This window comes from Pimephales promelas, chromosome 16 (genome assembly GCF_988280905.1).
Source record: "Pimephales promelas chromosome 16, fPimPro1.hap1.1, whole genome shotgun sequence".
Classification (NCBI taxonomy): Eukaryota; Metazoa; Chordata; class Actinopteri; order Cypriniformes; family Leuciscidae; genus Pimephales; species Pimephales promelas.
Window position 1 is genome coordinate 22,772,366 of NC_142784.1, and position 20,683 is coordinate 22,793,048.

The 20,683-nt window shown below is 39.7% G+C and overlaps 2 protein-coding genes across 4 annotated transcripts; one reads left to right on the plus strand and one right to left on the minus strand.

Annotated features, from left to right (window-relative positions):
* Positions 1-10: 10 nt before the first annotated feature.
* On the minus strand, positions 11-5,186 carry klc3 (kinesin light chain 3). Its single transcript, XM_039670751.2, has 12 exons — positions 4,977-5,186; positions 4,662-4,892; positions 2,629-2,704; positions 2,138-2,363; positions 1,950-2,037; positions 1,775-1,876; positions 1,314-1,487; positions 1,129-1,228; positions 973-1,022; positions 760-890; positions 604-670; positions 11-147 (listed from the first exon to the last, which is right to left on the minus strand). Exons 1-12 carry the CDS (start codon positions 5,184-5,186, stop codon positions 61-63), a joined length of 1,542 nt encoding a protein of 513 aa, XP_039526685.2. The 3' UTR covers positions 11-60.
* On the plus strand, positions 5,069-20,549 carry ckmb (creatine kinase, M-type b). 3 transcript variants are annotated; one of them, XM_089121251.1, is made up of 8 exons: positions 5,069-5,204; positions 17,357-17,646; positions 18,665-18,874; positions 18,999-19,153; positions 19,222-19,354; positions 19,437-19,732; positions 19,820-20,009; positions 20,098-20,549. In XM_089121251.1, the coding sequence occupies exons 3-8, from the start codon at positions 18,685-18,687 to the stop codon at positions 20,274-20,276; spliced, it is 1,143 nt and encodes a 380-aa protein (XP_088977377.1). In that variant the 5' UTR covers positions 5,069-5,204; positions 17,357-17,646; positions 18,665-18,684; the 3' UTR covers positions 20,277-20,549. The 3 variants fall into 3 exon arrangements, with proteins under 3 accessions (XP_088977377.1, XP_088977378.1, XP_039526689.1); XM_089121252.1 differs by lacking the exon at positions 17,357-17,646 and having other exon boundaries at positions 5,070-5,204; XM_039670755.2 differs by lacking the exon at positions 5,069-5,204 and having other exon boundaries at positions 16,154-17,646.
* The last annotated feature ends 134 nt before the right edge of the window (positions 20,550-20,683 follow it).

A 20,683-nucleotide genomic window follows, 5' to 3' on the forward strand; every position in this document is an offset into this window, starting at 1 on the left:
TTATAACAGACCATTCAGATGTTGACATCTCTTCAAGGTGTCCTGGTGTATGGCTGAAGGTTAGCTGTCTCCACCCAGAGACGAGCGGCGGGCTAAACTCTGCGTGCTGGAACTCAGACCTCGTGTGTCTGTCAGCCTCTTGGGCTTCTGAAAAGACAAAATCATCTCTTAATCAATCTCAATTGAATTGATTGACAGACACAGTAAATTGATCAAAAGTGACAGTAAAGACATTCACAAAAGATTTCTATGAATAAATGCTGTTCTCTTGAACTTTCTATTCATCAAAGAACCCTGAAAAACAGTTTTCAACATTGATAATAATAAGAAATGTTTTTGGAGCACCAAATCAACATTTTGAATGATTTCTGAAGGATCATGTGACACTGAAGACAGGAGTAAAATGTATTAGCGCAGCTCTCCTAAACAAGATTTGAGGTATCATACATGTCCAAACCACAATCGATGGGAAACCAGTTGAACATTTATGGTTAGTGGTCTGTTCAAATCCCAAACCAAAAGTATGAGAAAACAATATGAGGATTATATGCGAAATATTTTTAAATACTTGAGAAAATTTGAAAGAAAAGACTCAGCACTTACCATAGCAGCCTCTTGATTCTCTTTAAGACCCACATTAAGCACATTGAGAGAATTGGCTCTCTTCATCCTTTTTAAAAATAGAGTAGTAGTTAAAAAATGTGGCTCTATCCTACATAAAAAGTGATGAGAACTGAACAAAAAGCAGAACATCATTACCCAGCAGCTCGAGGGGTCGTTTCTTGTGTTCCGACTCCTTTCAGCTTCCGAACAAGTTTTTCGCTGCTTCGTCTTATGGATTCCCGGAGCTTGGTAAATGATCCGCTGCGCTTTAGACTTCCTAGACCATCCTACAGTACACACACATAGAGGAAAATGTCAAAGAAAAAGCTATTTCTCCTTATAAAACATATATTTGGATTGGAAACATACCTGTCTAGAGCATCCCTCCTCCGTATGTATCCAAACAGGTCGCCCGTCCCCTTTATAGATGTGAAAATATTCATTTACTATTGGACAGGTCTGTTTAATAGGCCAAACTACGGTGCATAGATAATTCTCTGGAGGCAGATGTAAAATTAATTTTACCCTCCACTGAGCCGAACTCCTTCTCATGAGCACGAGTCAGAATCTCTTTATAAAGAGCCTCAGCCTGCCTGTATTTACCCTGCTTGAGGTAACAGGAGGCCTAAGGAGCAAATGAACGGTATGTTATATATCACGCATTAAATAAAACTGCTATTGTTATTAAATAACTCGTTTCCAATCCTCACCAGGTTGTTCTTCGTCTTGGCCACATTGGCATCGTCAGGACCCAACTGGCTTTGGTAAATGTGCAGGGCACGTTCATAGTATTGCTCCACCTCCTGGTATTTGCCCTGATTCTGGCATAGGAGGGCTAAGTTATTCAGCTGCTTGGCTACATCGGGGTGATCCATCCCAAGCACCTATCAACAGACAAATATAGACAAGATATTTAGACTCGACGAGTGGTTCTTAACCTTTCTGACTCCAAGCTATAATATTTGTCCACAACAATATTTAAAGGCCCCATCACTTTTTCAGTTGTTCTTGATTTACTTGATAAAGGATATTTTCAAGATAGGAATCCTGGTTTTTCAAAGACAAAAAAGAAAAGAAAAGAAAAAAGAAATCTTACTGTCCCTTAACCTCTGAACGGTAGTGTAAGAGGATATGATCAGACAGGTGGGATTACCATTCTTCTATTATGTACCTTTTCTCTGATTTCCAGAGCCCTTTTACATAGTGGCTCCGCCTCTTTGTACTTCCCCCTTTTTCCATACAACACGGCTAGATTATTCAGAGTAGCTGCCACCTTCAAACACAAACACAAAAATTCAAGGAAAGGGACATTTTTTTACTTCCTAAAGAAATCAAACAGTACGTACTGCTGGATGGTCCATGCCTAGCGTCTTCTCGCGGATGGCCAATGCATCATTCAGGAGATTGGCAGCTTCCTTGTATTTGTTCTGATCCCTTTAAAGCAACATATTAATAATTATTATTTATTAAGCTTATAATTTAAATTAATATTGATTCTGTAAATGATCATTATTTGATGTTCCATATAACTGACCTGTACACTAAAGCCAGGATATTGAGCATGGTTGCAACATCTGGGTGGCTGTGGCCCGAGGATTTCTCCAGGTCCTCCAGAGCTTGCTTGCAGAGTGGCACGGCCACCTCGTAGCGGCCCTGAGAGGCGTACTGGATCACCAGGTTGTGGAGCGTTCGCAGTCGGGCAGGGATCTCATATCCTCCCTGCTGGGCAGCGGCGGCGGCACTACTGTGTGGCCGAGACACTGCAAATACAAGAGCTGCGCTGAGACGCATGTGCACATGCTCCAATAGATAGATCATCTCAGTTCAAATCATCTTGTGATATTTCTCTACCCTTATCGAAATAAAAAAGGGCAATGTTTCAATTTAATGTGAGGTTCTACTAAACTGTGCTTAAAATCAAACACCACACTAACCCTAGCTTACTCTAACCTAACAGGTGACATGGCAAAAACTCTGAAAACAAATGTGTAAAGGAACAGCTGTGGTCTGTGAGGGATGATGTACTGTGTGATTGTTCCTCTTCTTCAGAAGGAAAGAGATCATCAAGGGACTCCTTTCCTGAAGAAGCATCTTTATCCTCCTGTAACAAACAAAGAGCATGAACATGTCATGAAATATTTCGGAAAGCCTTTTGACTAGTGGTTCTCAAACATGGTGTCAGGGCCCACAAGGGGGCTTCAGCACACTTCCAAAATCACTTTGAAATAATAAATTATTATTAAAATGTTAAAAAACAAATGTAATATACAAATCATTTTTTCTTTTTCTGATTTTGTTATTATTGAAGAACATGCAGTTCTTAAAATCACTTGTCCAGGTCTAGAAATCACACATAAAGTTATAAAATACTTGCAAAAACATCAATAAAAACTTTTTTAATTTTAACAAGTTAAGTAATCTTGATGCTTCTAGCTGAGATACTGGATTATACAATTTGATTTCAATCTATTTATTGAGCCATCAAATGTATATGCTTATTATTCTGGTAAAAATAAACATTTTATTTAGACAAGATAATTAAAGATATATAAATAAGTGCTATAATAGTGTTATGTACACTAGATTTTGAAAGATGCAATCATATTTCTTTTTTTTATTGAAGAACATCCAGTTCTTAAAGGGATGGTTCACTTTGAACTAAACATATTTAGATAAACGGGAAATCGCAATGGAAGACGATTTTGATATATTTAAATATGTTTAGTGAAAGGTAAAACTTCCGAAATCTCTGTGTAAACAATGTGTGACAGACGCGCGAGAGATCACTTCCGGCGTAACGTCTGGAGACGGTTCAGTTCAGTTGGACATCTGATTCTGATCAGTTCGACGGCTGTTAACAAGAGGTAAAAACTATATAAATGCTGTTCGTTTTCTCACACAAACCGCGCATTTCGTGCCGTAGGCCATCAGTGTGTACTTACATTCACGAGTCATTAAATCATGTTTAATTTTGACTTCTCTGTGCATGCTCTTTGAGGTGGACCCCCTAAAACTGCATTATAGGACTGACAGACAACAACGGTTTGACCAAAAAATGTCAAAATTGAAAATGCTGTGGAAACAAAGACACCTACATCTTGGATGCCCTTGAGGTAAGCTAAAATATATCAAAGATTAATTTCAAAGTGAACTATCCCTTTAAATCACAAAACGAATCATGGTTAATCAGTTTGATATATCAATACTTACTGTCATAATTACAGTAGAAATACAGAAACAATATTTGCCAATATGGAGGTCTTCATCAAAAAGTTGTGTGTTTCTTTAACTTTGGGTACTTTTATGTCCAAGGGTTTGATTTTTACTAAAACTAATAGATTTCAACTTTTTCTTTTTGTTATAGCAAGGTCAAACTGACTTGTAACCAATGCTTTGTCTTACCATGCATTTATTTTTTGCTACTTTTCAAATGCCTTTTTATATGGATATTATTTGTTTTAGCATTGTCCCAAACCTTTATCCCATACTTTTGCTAAAATATGAAAATCATTCATGAACACGAATTACATTACAGGTTTAAAACTATGATAATCCCCCCAACAAGTGAACATATACAAATAAATATAATTTATATCACTTACAACTGTCCCACGGCTGTGTGCTGGTTAATTCCCAACATAAATAAAAAAAATGTACCTAAGATGAAATACAAGATGTAATGTGTGAATAAAATAAATAAAATAAAGATAAATATGACGTGAAAAGAATATTATTATCATTACCAATCAAGCTGTAATTGTCAAATTATTCAAGAAGTGTGGAAATATTATTTAATTGTGTGTATTTGAGATGCATAAAAATGCTTAGCAAGACAAAGGAGGCTGTCATTTCATTAATATTTAAAAAAGTCATTTCCACAAAAGAAAGTGCTATTAAATACAACTTGTTTAATTTGCACTTAAAGTTTTTTTAAAAAATAATTATCAGGAAACATGATTGAGGACACAACAATAGAACCACAAAGCTAGTCTAGAACAAAATGTTTAGTCTAAGAACCTAATATTAACTGTATGAATGTTTTGAAGATGAACCCTTACCAGCGGCGGCTCTTCGTGGTCGTACTTGCGGATGCTGCTCATGAACTGCAGGTGTCTGTTCTGCTCCTCTAAAGTAACCACTTCCTGTTCCCGCTCCTGTAGCTGCAGCTGGGCCCGGGCCAGCTCATCCCTCAGCCACTGGTTCTCCTGGCACAACCTCCGCACCTGAGCACGCAACTTCTGCTTCTCTGCCTCCAAGGAGCCCAGGTGTGCTGACAGCGCCATCATTACCTGAGTGCGTGGGAAACAGACAGCTAAGGGTGAGTGGAAATGCTCTTAGTGTGGCAGATGAATGAAGACGACTGTGTCGCTCACTTGTGCCTCTCCTAAGCCTAGCTCAATCCTCTCCAGAGACTCTAAAATGATGCTGGTCTTCTCCTGCTCCAGGCTGCCGCTCTCGCTGGACTTCTGGCTCTGGAGCATGTCTTGCAGGCTGTCCAGCAGCGTGCGGTTCTCTCCACGCAAAGCTTCCAGCCCTGCGATGACCTGCTGGGTGCTGCATATGATTTCCTCCCCTGACAACATGTCTGACCTCAGTACCTGGTGAGGAAAATATGTATTTGGTATTAATGTGCATTTACTGTAAAAATTGAGCATGATTCATGATTCTAAATTTTTTATATGCAGAAATGCATTGTAACTTTCCTGCTAAAATGATGGAAATTATTTAAAGGCAAAGGACATGAAGAAAAGGGTCACATTTACACTGCTGTTCAAAAGATGTTTTTTAAAAAAAGAAATTAATACGTTTATTCAGCAAGAATGCATCAAAATACAAAAGATTTTTATTTCAAATAAATGCTGTTCTTTTAAGCGTTCTATTAATCAAAACATCATGAAAGCATCACAGATTCCACAAAAATATTAAGCCATTTTAAGACTAGACTGATAATAATCAGAAAAGCATATAATGATTTTTGAAGGATCGTGTCTGACACTGAAGACTGGAGTAATTATGCTGAAAATTAAGCTTTGCCATCACAGGAATAAGTTATATTCTTAAATATATTCAAATAGAAAACAATCATTTTAAATTGTAATAATATTTCTCAATATTTCATTTTTTTACAGTATTGTAAATTACCATTGTTGTTATTATTACTATTAAATTATTTTACAGTATTTTTTAAGGGTATAGACAGTGAGTATGAGAGACTTGTTTCAAAAATATATATATATAAAAAAAAACTTCCCAACCCTTAACTTTTGAAGTATCCAAATGGTGTACAAGCAAATGATTAATCTACAGCCAAAGTGTAGTGCTTCGTGGCTGTGGTAACAAGAGGTAAAAATTATATAAATACTGTTCGTTTTCACACAAACCACTCGTATCTTGTCTTAGGCCATCAATGTGTACTTACATTTACGAGTCATTAAATTATGTTTAATTTGGACTTCTCTGTGCATGGTCTTTGAGGTGGTGACCATAGACCTCCATTATATGACTGACAGACAAGAACGGTTTGACCTAAAAATATAAAAATTGAAACTACTGTGGAAACAAAGACACCTACATCTTAGATGCCCTTGAGGTAAGCTAAAACATACCAAAAAAATTATTTCCAAGTGAATAATGTGCACTGTAAATAAATCAACACTGCTACGAAATATCAAAGGTGGTTTATCAGCCTGAAAAATGGTCTGAAAAATGTTCAGACAAACCCTACACAAGCAACTACTAAACAAGCATATGAAGGAGGGTCACAGGTAAAATTACATAAAACACAGTATAGAATATCAGAAACTGACCTTAATTCACAATCTCCTTTGGCAGCAAAGAAAGAAAGTTTCATAATAAAAAGGCATTCTCTGATGGGAAAAGAGTTAAAAGTAACTGCACAAACAAAACAGCACTGTATGTGTGATATGTCCAGATGCGCAATACATGTTTTTCAGGAAGCACCAGAGAATACAACTAGGGTTGTAACGGTATACCGGTATGACGGTTTATCGCGATATTGACGTGTACGATTATCATATCGTGCACATTTGCTTATCCGCGGTAAAAAAAAAAAAAAAAAAAAAAAAAACAGAATTCACCTGCACTGCCGCATGCAACTTCTTTCAGCTTGACTGCTTACTCCATATCCATACAGCGCTGAAAATGTCCGAGACAGAGGCTGCGAATCTCTATCTTCCGCCAAAAAAATAAAATAAAATCTGCAGTATGGGAATATTTTGTAACTTATATCCGAAAAACGATCGTGATGTTGTCCTTGAAGATGGATATCCAGTTTGCAAGATATGTGGACGAAGAGTGGCTGCAAAAGGAGTAAACACGTCGAACATGTTCTCCCATATTTAGGAACACCATCCCTCCGTTAAGATAAAGGTTATTCATAACTTTTATAACTTAAGGCCATATTATTTCTGTCATGCTGAGGGAATCCCGGTCTGTCAAAATGACGCACACATGCGTCTTTTTGCGTTACAAAACAGATGCCACGTACTGTGCGATTTAAAAAGATAGATGGATAAATAATGCAGTAGCCTAAATCAAATCGCGATGTGCGTGTCTGTGAATATACAACGCAAAAAGACTGGTGTGCAAGCCCCTTCAGCGTGTCTCTGAATGAGCAGCGCCGTTTCGTCTAGTAGATCTAGTACACACTCAAGTACGCATGACGCTCATGGTTTTTAAAGCTGTCTCAGCCACTACGAAGACGTGAACACATGAACATATCTAGACAGAGAACACTTAATGTGCACTTTATAATTTTTTTTTAAAGAATAATCATCAAATACACTGACTGGAACTCATAGGTGTTCAGTAGGTGTTAACGCGGGGTTAAATGTAACACGGACCGTTTACACAGTTCGTCAGGATCAAGCAGGCTGTCTTTCCGCTATTTTTCTCTTGCTGCCAGAAGACGGTCTCCCGCGAATTTGCGGAAAGTTTTGATTATATTTCGTGAAGATACTGGACAAAGAGTGTTTTGACACCATGAAAGTAATTTTTTTCATCATAGGTTTTTTTTCGGTTTCTGAGTTGGGTGTATACGTTTCCAAATCTAACTTTATATTGCCTTAATCACCGTCTTGTTGGCTCAAACATAGCACCGTTTTGAAACATGTCAGCAATTCCTAGCGACTGTTAGCTAGGTTTAAAATATGTAATACACAGCGGGGTTAATTCTAACAGAGTGGTACAACTAAGCCTCCAAGTGTACAATGATAATCAAATGAAAACGGAGCCACACAACTTTTCAGGTTTGAGTATACATTTAACTTTGTTAGACGTTCACAAACAATGTTGGGATTTAAAATGTTTAAAATTTAGTGTAATATGAATGATAACTTGTTTATTTATTAAAAATATGGCCTGTTATTAATGCAATAAATTTTTATTTTAAGCTAATTTGTATTATCATTACTGTTATTATTAATAATAATAATAATTGTACATCATGCAGCTGCCACACAAATCTAATTGCAATCTTTAATTGCAATTACAATATTTATAATTTTATTTATTATTATTTATTGCAAAATGCAGCCCTTTTCTATGTCTCTATCCATGATATTGATCCATAATAGAAGGATGATTGGATGAGGGATATGTATGGATATCTGTCTATACAGATGCAGAAACAATATCAAACTATACAAATAAAATAGTACTGAATTATGTGTGTTACACACAAGTGTTACAACTAACCCCTCTCTCTGTTACAATTAACCCCGCATATGGGGTAAGTTGTAACATTTGCACTTCTATCACTTTCAGTCCAACTGTACGAAAATGGTAGGTCCTAGAAAAAAACTTTAAGTGTTCATTTGTAGCAGAGATGTGCATGTTGCTTGTGTAAAAAAAAGTATTAATCTAACCTAATTATTTTTTAATTAATTGAGCCAAAAGCAAAAAGCGTTAGGTTGTGCCCCGCTCTCCCCTACAACCTGGAAAAAAAAAGTTTGGTTTAGCCTATGATTAAAATATACTACTATTGTGTATAGTTTTTTTGTCCATGTTTTAATTTATTAAACTTCTCTTGTGTAGACAAACTAAAGTTGTTACATTTTATCTGATTGCATTCTCAAAAATACATTTTGTATTCAATCACAGAATCCAGATCAGTTATTTCAGACAACCCAGAATTTCTGAGGAAATAAATATACATTTCATAAAGACTCTATTGAAAAAACCTTTGTTACAATAAACCATGTTCAACCAAAAACAATATCTATTTTTATTCATTTAAGGGCCATTGTAGCTCATGCTGATTATAATAATGATAGTTTTAATATCGTATACCGTGAAACCGTGATATTTTCTGAGACGATTATCATACCGTGAAAATCTCATACCGTTGCAACCCTAAATACAACTAGGCCTATTTTAGGAGCAGAGACCCGTTATAGCCTTAAAAGAATGAAGTAAAGTGTAGTGTAGTAGTGAAGCTTCTTTGCCACCCCAACAATATGAAAACAAGCAGAAGGGTTGCTATGTAAGAATCAGTTTACATGTAGGAACAAAGATCCCTCTGGGGAGGTAAAGGCCTGAGATAATGTTTACGCTAGAGCGATGAGGTCATCATACACAGGATACATGCTTTTAATGGTAATTAATTGAAAAAAAAACAAAACAAAAAAACAACGATGATAAATGATAAATTAGGTTTAAAGAGTGGAAATACGAAAGAATTTGAACATTGCGCTGGTCACTCTCATGCAATTAATTGCAAGGTTTCAAGACTCCAAAAGGATGCAAGACCATCAAAAGTGTCGTAAAGTTTGTTCAAAGACTATTATGCTATTTTCCAAGTCATCTAATTCAGAATAACAGCGAATAACAAACTAAATTTCAGTCCGTTTATTATAAAAGCTAGTGTGGCTTCAAGGGACAGAACAAGTGTCATATTTTGTCAATTTTAGAGGTTGACAAACCCAATCATTGTTTACTTTAGTGATAAGAATGGCTAAAATATAATGGAAGAAAAAACATCATACCAGTTTGGACTGACAGGAGGTTGGACAAATAATGACAAAATAATAATAATAATCTATTGGATTTGAGTTTTGAATACTACAGTATTACTATTTTAAATAGCATTCATTTTAAAATTATATAAGATAGCCTCAGCCTATAGTAGCTATATAGCCTATAATCTAAAATAAATTAATTGAAATAATAGTTCCTTATAATAAACACGCTATAACACGATGGGTAAAGCTAGACCCCTTAAAAAAGGGGATTTTAGAGATGATAATTGTAGTCTACTTGATATGACTAGTGATGATGACTTGCAATCAATAAACTTTTACCAGACTAGCATTAGTAGGGCCAAAACAAACACTGAAAATGAAATGAGAGTGTAACCGTCTATTAAACCGCACAGTAAAGCTGTTTATTTTCCCAGCTCATTAAAAGAGACTATCGGTCAGTGAGCGTCAAGTCAACATCTGATATTTATTTACCTGCAGTGACTCGGGCAAGTGTCTGCGACGCGTCCCAACTTTAAAGCCAGACAATTCCGACTAAAATATTCCACATCACATCTTTATTTCCTTGATGTTGTGGCGATAAATGAGCACGGCCTTCGTCGCGGTCATTCATTCACCTGTTGTTGCTTCGCAGACAGGCTGAATTAACAGCGCTTACCTGATCCGTCAGTTCACAACATGTACGGCGGCTGCGCGTGACCACACAGAGGCAGAGCGAGGCCACCTAGGCTATCTGTGACAGCCCTGAACTGCGTCTAACTAAGCAGCAGCATCATATTTTATTTAAATCTCGTTATTTAAATAAAATTTAAATATGTATGTATTATATTTTTGTCATCAGTAATGTATAGCCTATTCATATTTTGTGTTACATTTCGGGTTTATTTTGTATTGTGTACTGTGAACCACATCTGCCAGTTATTATTACTGTAAATTTAATGAGTTAGTGTAAGTGTGCTGTATGTAAATATTTCACCTCACATTGCAAGTATTGTTTAATTAGATCAAGTTGATTGTGCATTAGTGAGGCAGCCTGAAAATAACAAGTCATAAAAACTAAACAAAAAACATAGGTAGGCTATAATAATGGTAAATATTGATGATGACAAGCCGTCTAGGTAGAGTTACTTTTTCCCTCAATGCTTGGCAACAAAAACATAAAACAATGCTTACAAAGTAAATGTCTGTGTAAATCTATTTGTTACATCACAATCAGTAAACAGACTGGACATGCATAGGGAGGAGTCTTTCTGTGACGCCACATTGGCATAGTTTCAATAAAGCCGCTTAGGGTGAGTGGGGGTAGGGTGGGGGTGTTGTCTGGCTGTGTAAAATAAGCAGCATTAGCCTCGAACCCATCAGACGGGCTTAACTTAATGATAGGAATCGTACAGATCAGGATGCATATTGGAAACGTATTGAGTTTAACATACAAACTTATCAAAATAAGACTGTGCAGAGTTGAGAGTGAGAAAATGGAGGGATCAACTCATTCAGAATGCAAAAGACAAAGAAAAAAATGCTGATGCACTTTTTGTTTCATGGAATCAGTATAACCAACATATAATTTGGGAAGAAAAACGAGTCAAGGGGTATAAAGAGGAAGGCAGGTGATGGCAATGGAGCAACTGTGGGCAGATATATAAGACTGGAGTGATTAATGGTTCAGCTGCTAGAGGAACTGGGGGCAAATCTACTCCCAATAAGGGCAGATTGGCTGGGCTAGTCCAGTGCAATGGTCTCAAATGGCGAGAGAGCTAATCTATATCTCTAGATGTGATGAGGCCAAAGTCAATAGCCAGACTAAAAACCCATTTTCATCTCTCCGCTCACTCTGTTGTGTTAGCTCAAGGCGTAGGTTTGATTTTGAAATTGGTGGGGACTGGGACATCAATATATAAATATATTTTAAGTTTTGATCAAAATTATTGCTAGGGCTATATCAGTGTCACTGGATATTGGTAGGTACACGTCCCTACTAAATTCTACGCCCTTTATGTGGCATGACTGAATTAAGTGAGGACACTAGACAGTGTCTGAACTTGTCAGTAAAATGCAAATTCAAGAAATATAACAAATTTAGCAATGCCTTATTGAATCCGTGAGAGCTCATCAGCTGCACGGTTCAGGTCTCCTGGAATGTAAATAGCATGAAACGACCTCAGATGCTTCTGACTCCATAAGAGTAGCTGGCGAGCGAGTTACGACATACGGCGGGAGCGTAGGCCAACCTGATGGTTCATGTACGCTACTGTCTGTCTGTCTGTCTGAATGAGATACACAAGCGGTGCAGAGCCAATTTTACAGCCAGCAACTCGAGGCAATTGACATGCAGAAGACGCTGGGGTCCTGGCAGTGGTGGAGGCATCTGTTGAGACAACAACATGCCTGGATCTTGATCAAGGGGCACACCGGCCTGCAGGAAGCTGAAGTTCAACCACGGGGTGAAGGTTCGACGGCAGGTTGGAGTAACTGGTACTCTGAGCATGCCTTGTTTCCATAGTGTAGCAGACTCCCCGGAAGCGGGGAGGAGATCGTGCAAACTGAATCGCATAGCCGAGCCTGATGGTCCTGGCGAGCCAGTGGGACAGGTTGGGAAGCTGAAGCCAGGTTCCCAGAAATGGGGGCCACAGACGTAACCTCGGTGAGACAACGAGGCGGTATGATTGGCTCAGACTGGGGAGGCATAGCATCCCTGTGACTGCGTTCTGACAGAGGAGATCAGAGAAGGGTGAGCGTTCCACTGGGGTCTCGTCTGACGGGAGTCAGAGTGGACTCGAGTCCGTTCTGTTGACCGGCCGGCCAGAAGATTCCCCCCACCGGGGGATGGAGTGGCCCTGCTACCACCTCTTCGTCAAAACTGTAGCCCATCTCTGAGCTGTCCGTATCAGGAGCGCTGCTTGGCCTGGCGTCTAGCAGGCGGCGGGGATTGAACGGACTGTGATCCCTTCCTGCGACCACCTCCTTGGCGCGGCTTGAAGGCTCCTTGAAAGCTGCTGCTGGGGCCGAGCGGGGGTCGCAGGAGGTCGTCCTAGGCAGCGAACAGACTGAGTGGACTGAGCTGGCTAGCCGCTGGGGCAGTATATGCTTAATCACTTCAGTCTGTTTCTGGGCAGCCGAGAACTTTTGGGCGAAGTCCTTGACTGCACTGCCGAATAGGCCTGCCTGGGATATGGGAGAGTTGAGTAAACGAGTCTGCTCAGCATCCCGCATATCAGCCAGGTTAAGCCACAGATGTCGTTCCTGGACCACAGCTGTGGACCTCACCTGACCAAGGGAGCGTGCGGTCACCTTCGTCGTTCGGAGAGCAAGGTCGGTGGAGGCACGCAACTCAAAGAGCCCTTGGTCAGCTCTACCCTCGTGCATTTCCTTGAGCATCCTGGCCTGGTAGACCTGGAGGATAGCCAATCGACTTAATATCTTCCTCTGGAGCCCTGAATGAGATGCGAGACACATCCGAAGACGGCCCCATGGCTTCACCCAAGGAACTCGCGTGTTGCTGCGCTGGTGAGGGCGTTGTGGGCCGAGAAAGCACCACCAGGGCAGTATTCTACACCGTGACCCTCAGATCACCCTGGCCACCAGCCGAAGTACCAGATCTCGAGGAGGGGGTAGATCGTGCTGTGGCAGAGGGGACTCTACCCTTAGTAAGGTCATGGAGTCTCGATCTCAACGCAGCGATTGTCATGTTCCCACAGTGAGAATATGATTCATCCATGAAAGCTGCCTTAGAGTGTTCTAAGCTCAAACACGCAAGACAGCGATCATGCCCATCAGAGGGAGAAATGGCAAAGAAATGACTGCTCCCAGAAACACACGAGCAAGACGTCTAGAAAAAGTTGTGCACGTGCAAGCTCTTTTGTGAGAGGACGCTCAGCAACCTGCACTGAAGCGGCTAGGGAGAAACACACACGCTGGATGCAGACCACTGCACAGATCAGCATGCAGGAATGTGAATCTTGCTGGAAAATCGCCTTTGCACCAACACAAACTGGAAGCTGCTCATCTCGACGACACTTGATGACAGTCATAGAAATAAGGCATGCAGGAGTGAGGAGGATCTCTTGGATTCGAAGCAGAAACATGTCTGCGTTCTGCCAGCGTTCTTCCTTGTATACCCACGAGGTGGGGCGGAGTTACGCTATGCAAATTCCGCAGGCCCATGGCATTTTTTGCCACTGACTCGTTTTTTTAACACTCGAAGGTGATAGACTTCTAAGCGAAACCCCCATTTCAGGGACAGAAACACCTGGCGAAGTGGTTGTGGCCTCTGTCGAAAGACCGAAATACAGGCCGATTGATTGATTGACTGGTTGAGTAGTACTCGAGACAAGTATAAAAATAAGTAAATAAATAAATACAATTTAAATAAAGACATGTCAGAGTGAAACAGTATTGAACAGGGAAGAATCTACATATAAATAAATATAATATTTTTTTATTCTTAATAATTAATTATAATATAAAGATAATGAATACAGATATACAAATTGGCTGATATTACAATGAAAAAAGTAACGTTTAAAAATTAATAAAATTCATTTTGCAATAAAAATATAAATTAGGTGACTTAGATACAGTTTCTTTTAATTTTACCAATAGTCAGACATGAGGAGACAAATTGTGCAGATGTTTCCCAAATGAGGTTTTGTGTATTTGTTTTAGAATTAGATGTTTCCATTTGAATATAGCTTTTGTCAACAGGTTAGGAGTGCTATAAGCATAGAGAATGCAATGAAGATGTCTGCGTGAAGCCCCTACACACTTCAGGTGATGCACACAGACACAGCACATCTGTTAATTCTGCTGTTATAGCAGTGCTTTCAAGGAGGAGTTCTGTAACAGTTCATGAACAGGCACAAGTCAATGGGTATCTATGGGTACGTTTATGGATTGATTGTATAGATGTGGGAGATGTAATGCTATACAGAGCCAAAATGTCAGTACATGAATCAAATGCTCAATGACCTTTTCACTGACAGTAAAAGCAAAGCGAGAACATATCTGGCACATTAGCGCTTAACCTTGTGACTCGATGCTATCCGCTATCCAGCTTATTTTCAAAAAGAGTTACAGACCCGCCCATACTGCTGTACTAGAAAAACATTACACATGTGGGACATCAAACATGCATTTCACAAGCACAAATACATTTTCTTTATGGTCACTCTACATTCTGGGGGCAGAGGTCAATGTACAGGCAGAGGGAGGGATGGACGAACGGAGAGACTCATAACTGAGTCAGTGCAATTCAATCTGGTAAGATGACATGGGGAAAGAGACAACCTTACAACCTAGCACTAAACATAGTGCCTGTAAGCCAGTTGACCAACTCTGATTTCGACGGAAGAGATTGCAGTGGATGTGCATGTAGGTGCACAATTAAACTCTCAAAACTATGACCTACACTGACAGTAAAAGCAAAGCCAGGACATATCTGGAACTTTTTGTGCTAAACCATGTGACCACTGCTGCACTAGAAAAACACAACACATGTGGAGAATCATAGTTGCATCTTATGTGCATAAATGCATTTTGATTACGATTACATGAGATAAGGTAAGATAAACATAAATTAAGCTAGTTTGGGGCCAAATTTGAGTTTGTAGTTATTGATACTTGATGAACTTATTTCCTGTAATTAAAGTAAAAAAAATAAAATAGTTTACACTACAGTACAGCTTAAAACTAGCTTGCTTAATCTGATTAAAAATAAATAAATAAAGTCATGGGACACCATTTTTAGCCTGTTTGTAGAAAGTGAAAAATTTAAAGGTCTTATCTGCATCAATCCAGTACCTTGGTCATGGGGTCATGGGACACACATCCCACCTCAGCTACTTATGTAAGAAACTTGCAGTCTGTTAATACCAGACTGTAGCTCAATTACGTCTCTCATTACATCTGCCTGAGCCACAGCAGCTTTTTGCTGTCTGCTAATTCGAATGTTGTGTTGGCTGTGTTAAACCAAGCAGAATTTTAATATGTATTTTACATGTATATGGAACGTACAATCCTGAAATACAACAGCAATGGAATGTCAAGAACCATCATACACATTCGGCTAAACATATCTCAGGGTAATCAGCTGACTGAGTTATATAACAATGTGCAAACATTTATTGACAAGTGCAACAAGCTAAAGCAAAAATTGCAAGGCATTTTTAATCAATGATGTTTATTATCTTATGGTCATAATAAAAAGAACAATTGTTTTCAGAACAATTTCCAAGTTAAGACTTAAGTTTACCAAGCTTGTTAAGTGTGGCTATATTTTTGACACAGACCTTTCAGAGGTCGTTCCCTACGCATGGGGTCAAAAGAAGGTGCCATTATTGACCTTATGCATACCTTCAGCCCAAATAGCTGCGGAGAACCCTATGCCTAATGTTTAGAAGGTTCTTTACGTCAAATCACTCTTTTACCCTTCTGTAAATGTTGCAAGCACTTTCCTAGAAGTTTCCAACCAAGATGCAGTTTTGCATACTCTGCATGTCGATTTTAAAGCCCCCCCCCCCCCCCCCCCCCATAATTTCCTAAAAGACATGCGTATGCTGTTATGAGATAAGGGGGGTTTCTCTGTTCATGGGGACCCCCACACACCCTGTCATGCCGGTGTAATGGTGTTCTGTGACTGTCCTCTCTCTCTGCTATGCTATGGTGTTGGATGCATGGCTGCTAATTTTGGAGTAGACTGTGAGCTTGAGTTTTTTTCCTTTCCCCTTTTAACCCTTCACTTCTCACAGGCCCTCCTGCAATATAGCAGACAAAATTCAATACTTTTTTAAATTGCAAATATTTGGTCACCAGCAAAATAGACTTTTGACGTAACATTTTGATCTTTTTTGTGCTCAAGTAATCCTGAGGTAAAAACAAGAAGTTTAGATCACATCGGTGTCTAGATACAAATCAGATCTGGCAGATAAGCAAGAAGGGGATAGTGGTTAAACTAATTTTGTCACATTGGGACACAGCGGGGGGCAACTGTGAAACTGGACACTGGGTATTAATAGTATAGGGGGGATGGTTGAGTTTTACTTACACACACACACACAAAAAAAAAAACAACCTCAAGAGTGTTTTCTGGTTTGTTCCAACAACGCCAGGCTGTGGATGTGTCTGTTTGCAGCTGCCTTCTGACTTCACCGCAATGAAGTAGAAGTAGTTTTATTTTAATAGTGTCTTTCCCAGTCACTTTACATAAAGTAATTTACAGTACATAATTTTGGGCAATACTGAGAAAAATGTAACTTACAAAAAGTTGTCTACACATTCTCTAGTCAATAAGTCATTATCAAAGTTTGTATATTGCATGCAATGGTTTTAAGCAGTAGAGCTCACTAACTGGACACTGAGAATATAGTGTGTACAGTACAGACTGTCTTCACCTCAAGGGACACATGATGCCTTCTCTTACATTCTATAAGTATATATTACAAGAGATGGATGAATACAGGGCCAACTACTATTTTAATGAGAACAATCATTAATGTTTATTTTTTCATCAGTAAAAAGTATTTTATAAAAGTGGAAATACCATATAATGCTAATTTAACTTGTACATTCACAACAACAATGAATATTATATTTCATTTTAGTGGGTTTTGTTAAAAGTTTTGTCCTTTTCCACAATTCCCTTCAGAAAACGGATTAAGTACAAAAGACAGTTTTAGGCCTCAACACAACAGTAAGTTATAACTAATCCATTATAATTCATTAAAATGAGTAATTAAAACATCTTTGTGCTTCTGCAGTGCCTTCGAGTTTATTTTATAACACGGGGAACAGGCCACTGTGAAGGGGTGAGGACAGCTGTCTGCCCGTCTCGGGTGTTGCGCAGCTTCTTTCCTTTTAGAACCTGAAACCCCTATCAAGGAGTGCAGCTGTCCAATCAGGTTAAAGCCTGCATGAGCCGAGCAGCCAATGGCAACAAACATCGAAGTATATAAACCAAGGTCTGACATCTTGCAAAGTTGGGCAACCCTTACATTGGCTTGGTGAACAGGATCTGATCCCAAGGACTGTTACCTTTTCTCCCATACAGGTAAACTAAGTTACGGTTCAGAGATTTTACAAGGGTGGGAATAAGGGATACTTGATTAAAAATGAAAAACTTCAGAAAAAAAAGGACACGATAAATTGGGGCTTTCAGTTTGGTTGATCCAAATTTTTCCCCGTTCAAATTAATCAAATCACATTGGTGTTCCTCATGCACTGGATTCTGGATTCTTGTGGAAATTCTAGTCTTGATTGTTGGAATGTTAGAAATGTTCATATTTTTGAAGCTGCTTTGCTTTTTGAAGCATAACTAGGTCTGGAACTAAGCTTGTCCTTGCTTGATAAGCTTCAGAGTCATAATGAGAGAGTAGTCTGGAGTAGATATGCTGCTGTCTATGGCAGGAATGATCTGTGTGCTTGACACCTGTTGTACTTCAGTACAAGGTCATGCCATCTGGGTTCATAGTTGATGCATTTTACTCAAGTCTATTTATAATGCCTCAGACATTGCATTATTTTTGTACGCAACTATATCCAAAACCTGTGAATATGGACAAATGGAACAGGGTGATTTATTACTCCTAAACTGTAAGTGTTTTTGATATTCCGAATTATATTTTTAAATAGCATTTCACAAAAGCTAAATTGATGTGGACGTAATACCATATGGGGCCAGTGTAAATGCTCCACCCCCATCAGAAACTAGAGAGTTTGCCAGCCATGCTAAAAATATTCCCTGCTGTCTAATGCATATAACCATGCAACTATGTATGCAACTGCTGGCATTTTATTCTGGAAACAAGTGTCACCTAAGCTTAACTAAATGAAAATTGGTAGCTGTTTTCGCAATATAATTATTATGATATTGCGTAATTCGCAATATCAATGTTAGCGAGCAGGTTCCCCTTCAAATCCTGGGCCCAAAGAGTAAGCTACACCATAAAAGACCTCAGTAAGCCTGGGACAATGTTTCTAGTTGTCCACCCTGACAAGTGTTGCAAATTCCTTCTAGCATCAAAAGTAAATTGTAGGTGCCAACTTGCCTTACTCTTTTCTTGTGGCAGATCATCACAAAAGTGCAATCATGGCTAAGAACTGCCACAACGATTACAAGATAAAGTTCCCTCTGGAGGAGGAGTACCCTGACCTTTCCTTGCACAACAACCACATGGCCAAGGTCCTGACTAAGGACATCTACACCAAACTCAGGGGCAAGTCAACTCCCAGTGGATTCACCCTGGATGACTGCATCCAGACCGGTGTGGACAACCCTGGTAAGCAGCAGAACATGTTTCAATACATTCCCCCATAGGAGCGTATCTCTTGAAGATAACCACAAGCGGTGTTTTATTTGTTCTTGAACATGTATAAATCACTTCCTTTTATTCCCAACTCAAGGCCACCCCTTCATCATGACTGTCGGCTGTGTGGCTGGTGACGAGGAGTCCTACGAAGTCTTCAAGGAGCTGTTCGACCCCATCATTTCTGACCGTCATGGTGGTTACAAGCCCACCGACAAGCACAAGACTGATCTGAACTTTGAGAACCTGAAGGTACTCAAGTTCTTTACATGATCATGGCTGTTTTTCTCTTATCATGGCTAATGTTTACCTGTGCACAGGGTGGTGATGACCTTGACCCTAACTACGTGCTGAGCAGCCGTGTGCGTACCGGCCGCAGCATCAAGGGGTTCACCCTGCCTCCCCACAACAGCCGTGGTGAGCGTAGAGCTGTGGAAAAGCTGTCCATTGAGGGTGAGTCTCAGTCACGTCGTGTACTGACACTTAGCAAGAAACATGCATGCTTTTACTGACGTTCACATCGTTCCGCTCACAGCTCTGAAAAGCCTGGAAGGGGAGTTCAAGGGCAAGTACTACCCTCTGAAGGACATGAGTGACAAGGAGCAAGAGCAGCTCATTGCTGACCACTTCCTGTTTGACAAGCCTGTGTCCCCACTGCTGTTGGCTGCCGGCATGGCCCGCGACTGGCCTGATGGAAGAGGCATCTTTCACAATGACAACAAGACCTTCCTTGTGTGGGTGAACGAGGAGGATCACCTGCGTGTCATTTCCATGCAGAAGGGCGGCAACATGAAGGAGGTCTTCAAGAGGTTCTGCGTTGGCCTGCAGACGGTAAATCCCATTATTTACTATTTAATTTTTGGCCATATATTGCAAAGATAAACAACCGAAGGCCTGATCCCTTGTTGTATATTGCAGATTGAGGAAGTCTTCAAAAAGCACAACCACGGTTTCATGTGGAACGAGCATCTTGGTTACGTCCTGACCTGCCCCTCTAACTTGGGCACCGGTCTTCGTGGTGGTGTGCACGTCAAGCTGCCTAAACTCAGCACACATGCCAAATTCGAGGAGATCCTGACCAGACTGCGTCTTCAGAAGCGTGGCACAGGTGGGCTTCAAATCATTGAACACATAAAATGGCAGTGTTGCACTGAGATCATCCATTTGAGCGACTCTTTGTACTTCTATTTATCCAGGTGGTGTGGACACTGCCTCTGTCGGTGGTGTGTTTGACATCTCCAACGCTGACCGTCTGGGCTCCTCCGAGGTGCAGCAGGTGCAGTTGGTAGTCGATGGTGTGAAGCTCATGGTTGAAATGGAAAAGAAACTGGAGAAGGGCGAGTCCATCGATGGCATGATCCCTGCCCAGAAGTAAAGTGTAAAGTGCTTTTCTTTTTTATTTGTTCTTTCATGCGGTCATGCCACCTTGACCAAGAGACACTCCATCCCGGCTCCCTTTTTCCTAATTTTTTTCCTCCCTTTCTTATCTATCATCTTCTTTTTCATGCACTTTTCCTTATCTTCATGTTCCTTCTGTAACATCCTGGGATCAAACCTCCACATAGCTAGAGAGCCCTAGCTATGTTGTATTCACCCAAACTTTTTTTTGGTTGTACAAAGTTAATAAACGGCCCCATGTAACAATCAACCTGTTTTAAGTCTCTACAATCTTTGCATTCTTGGTTTTTACCTCCAGACACAGCTTGCATAATGTATGTAATGTATAACACTATTGTGGGAATTCATTCAGAATTCTATCAATATATAATTGCTAAGCTGACC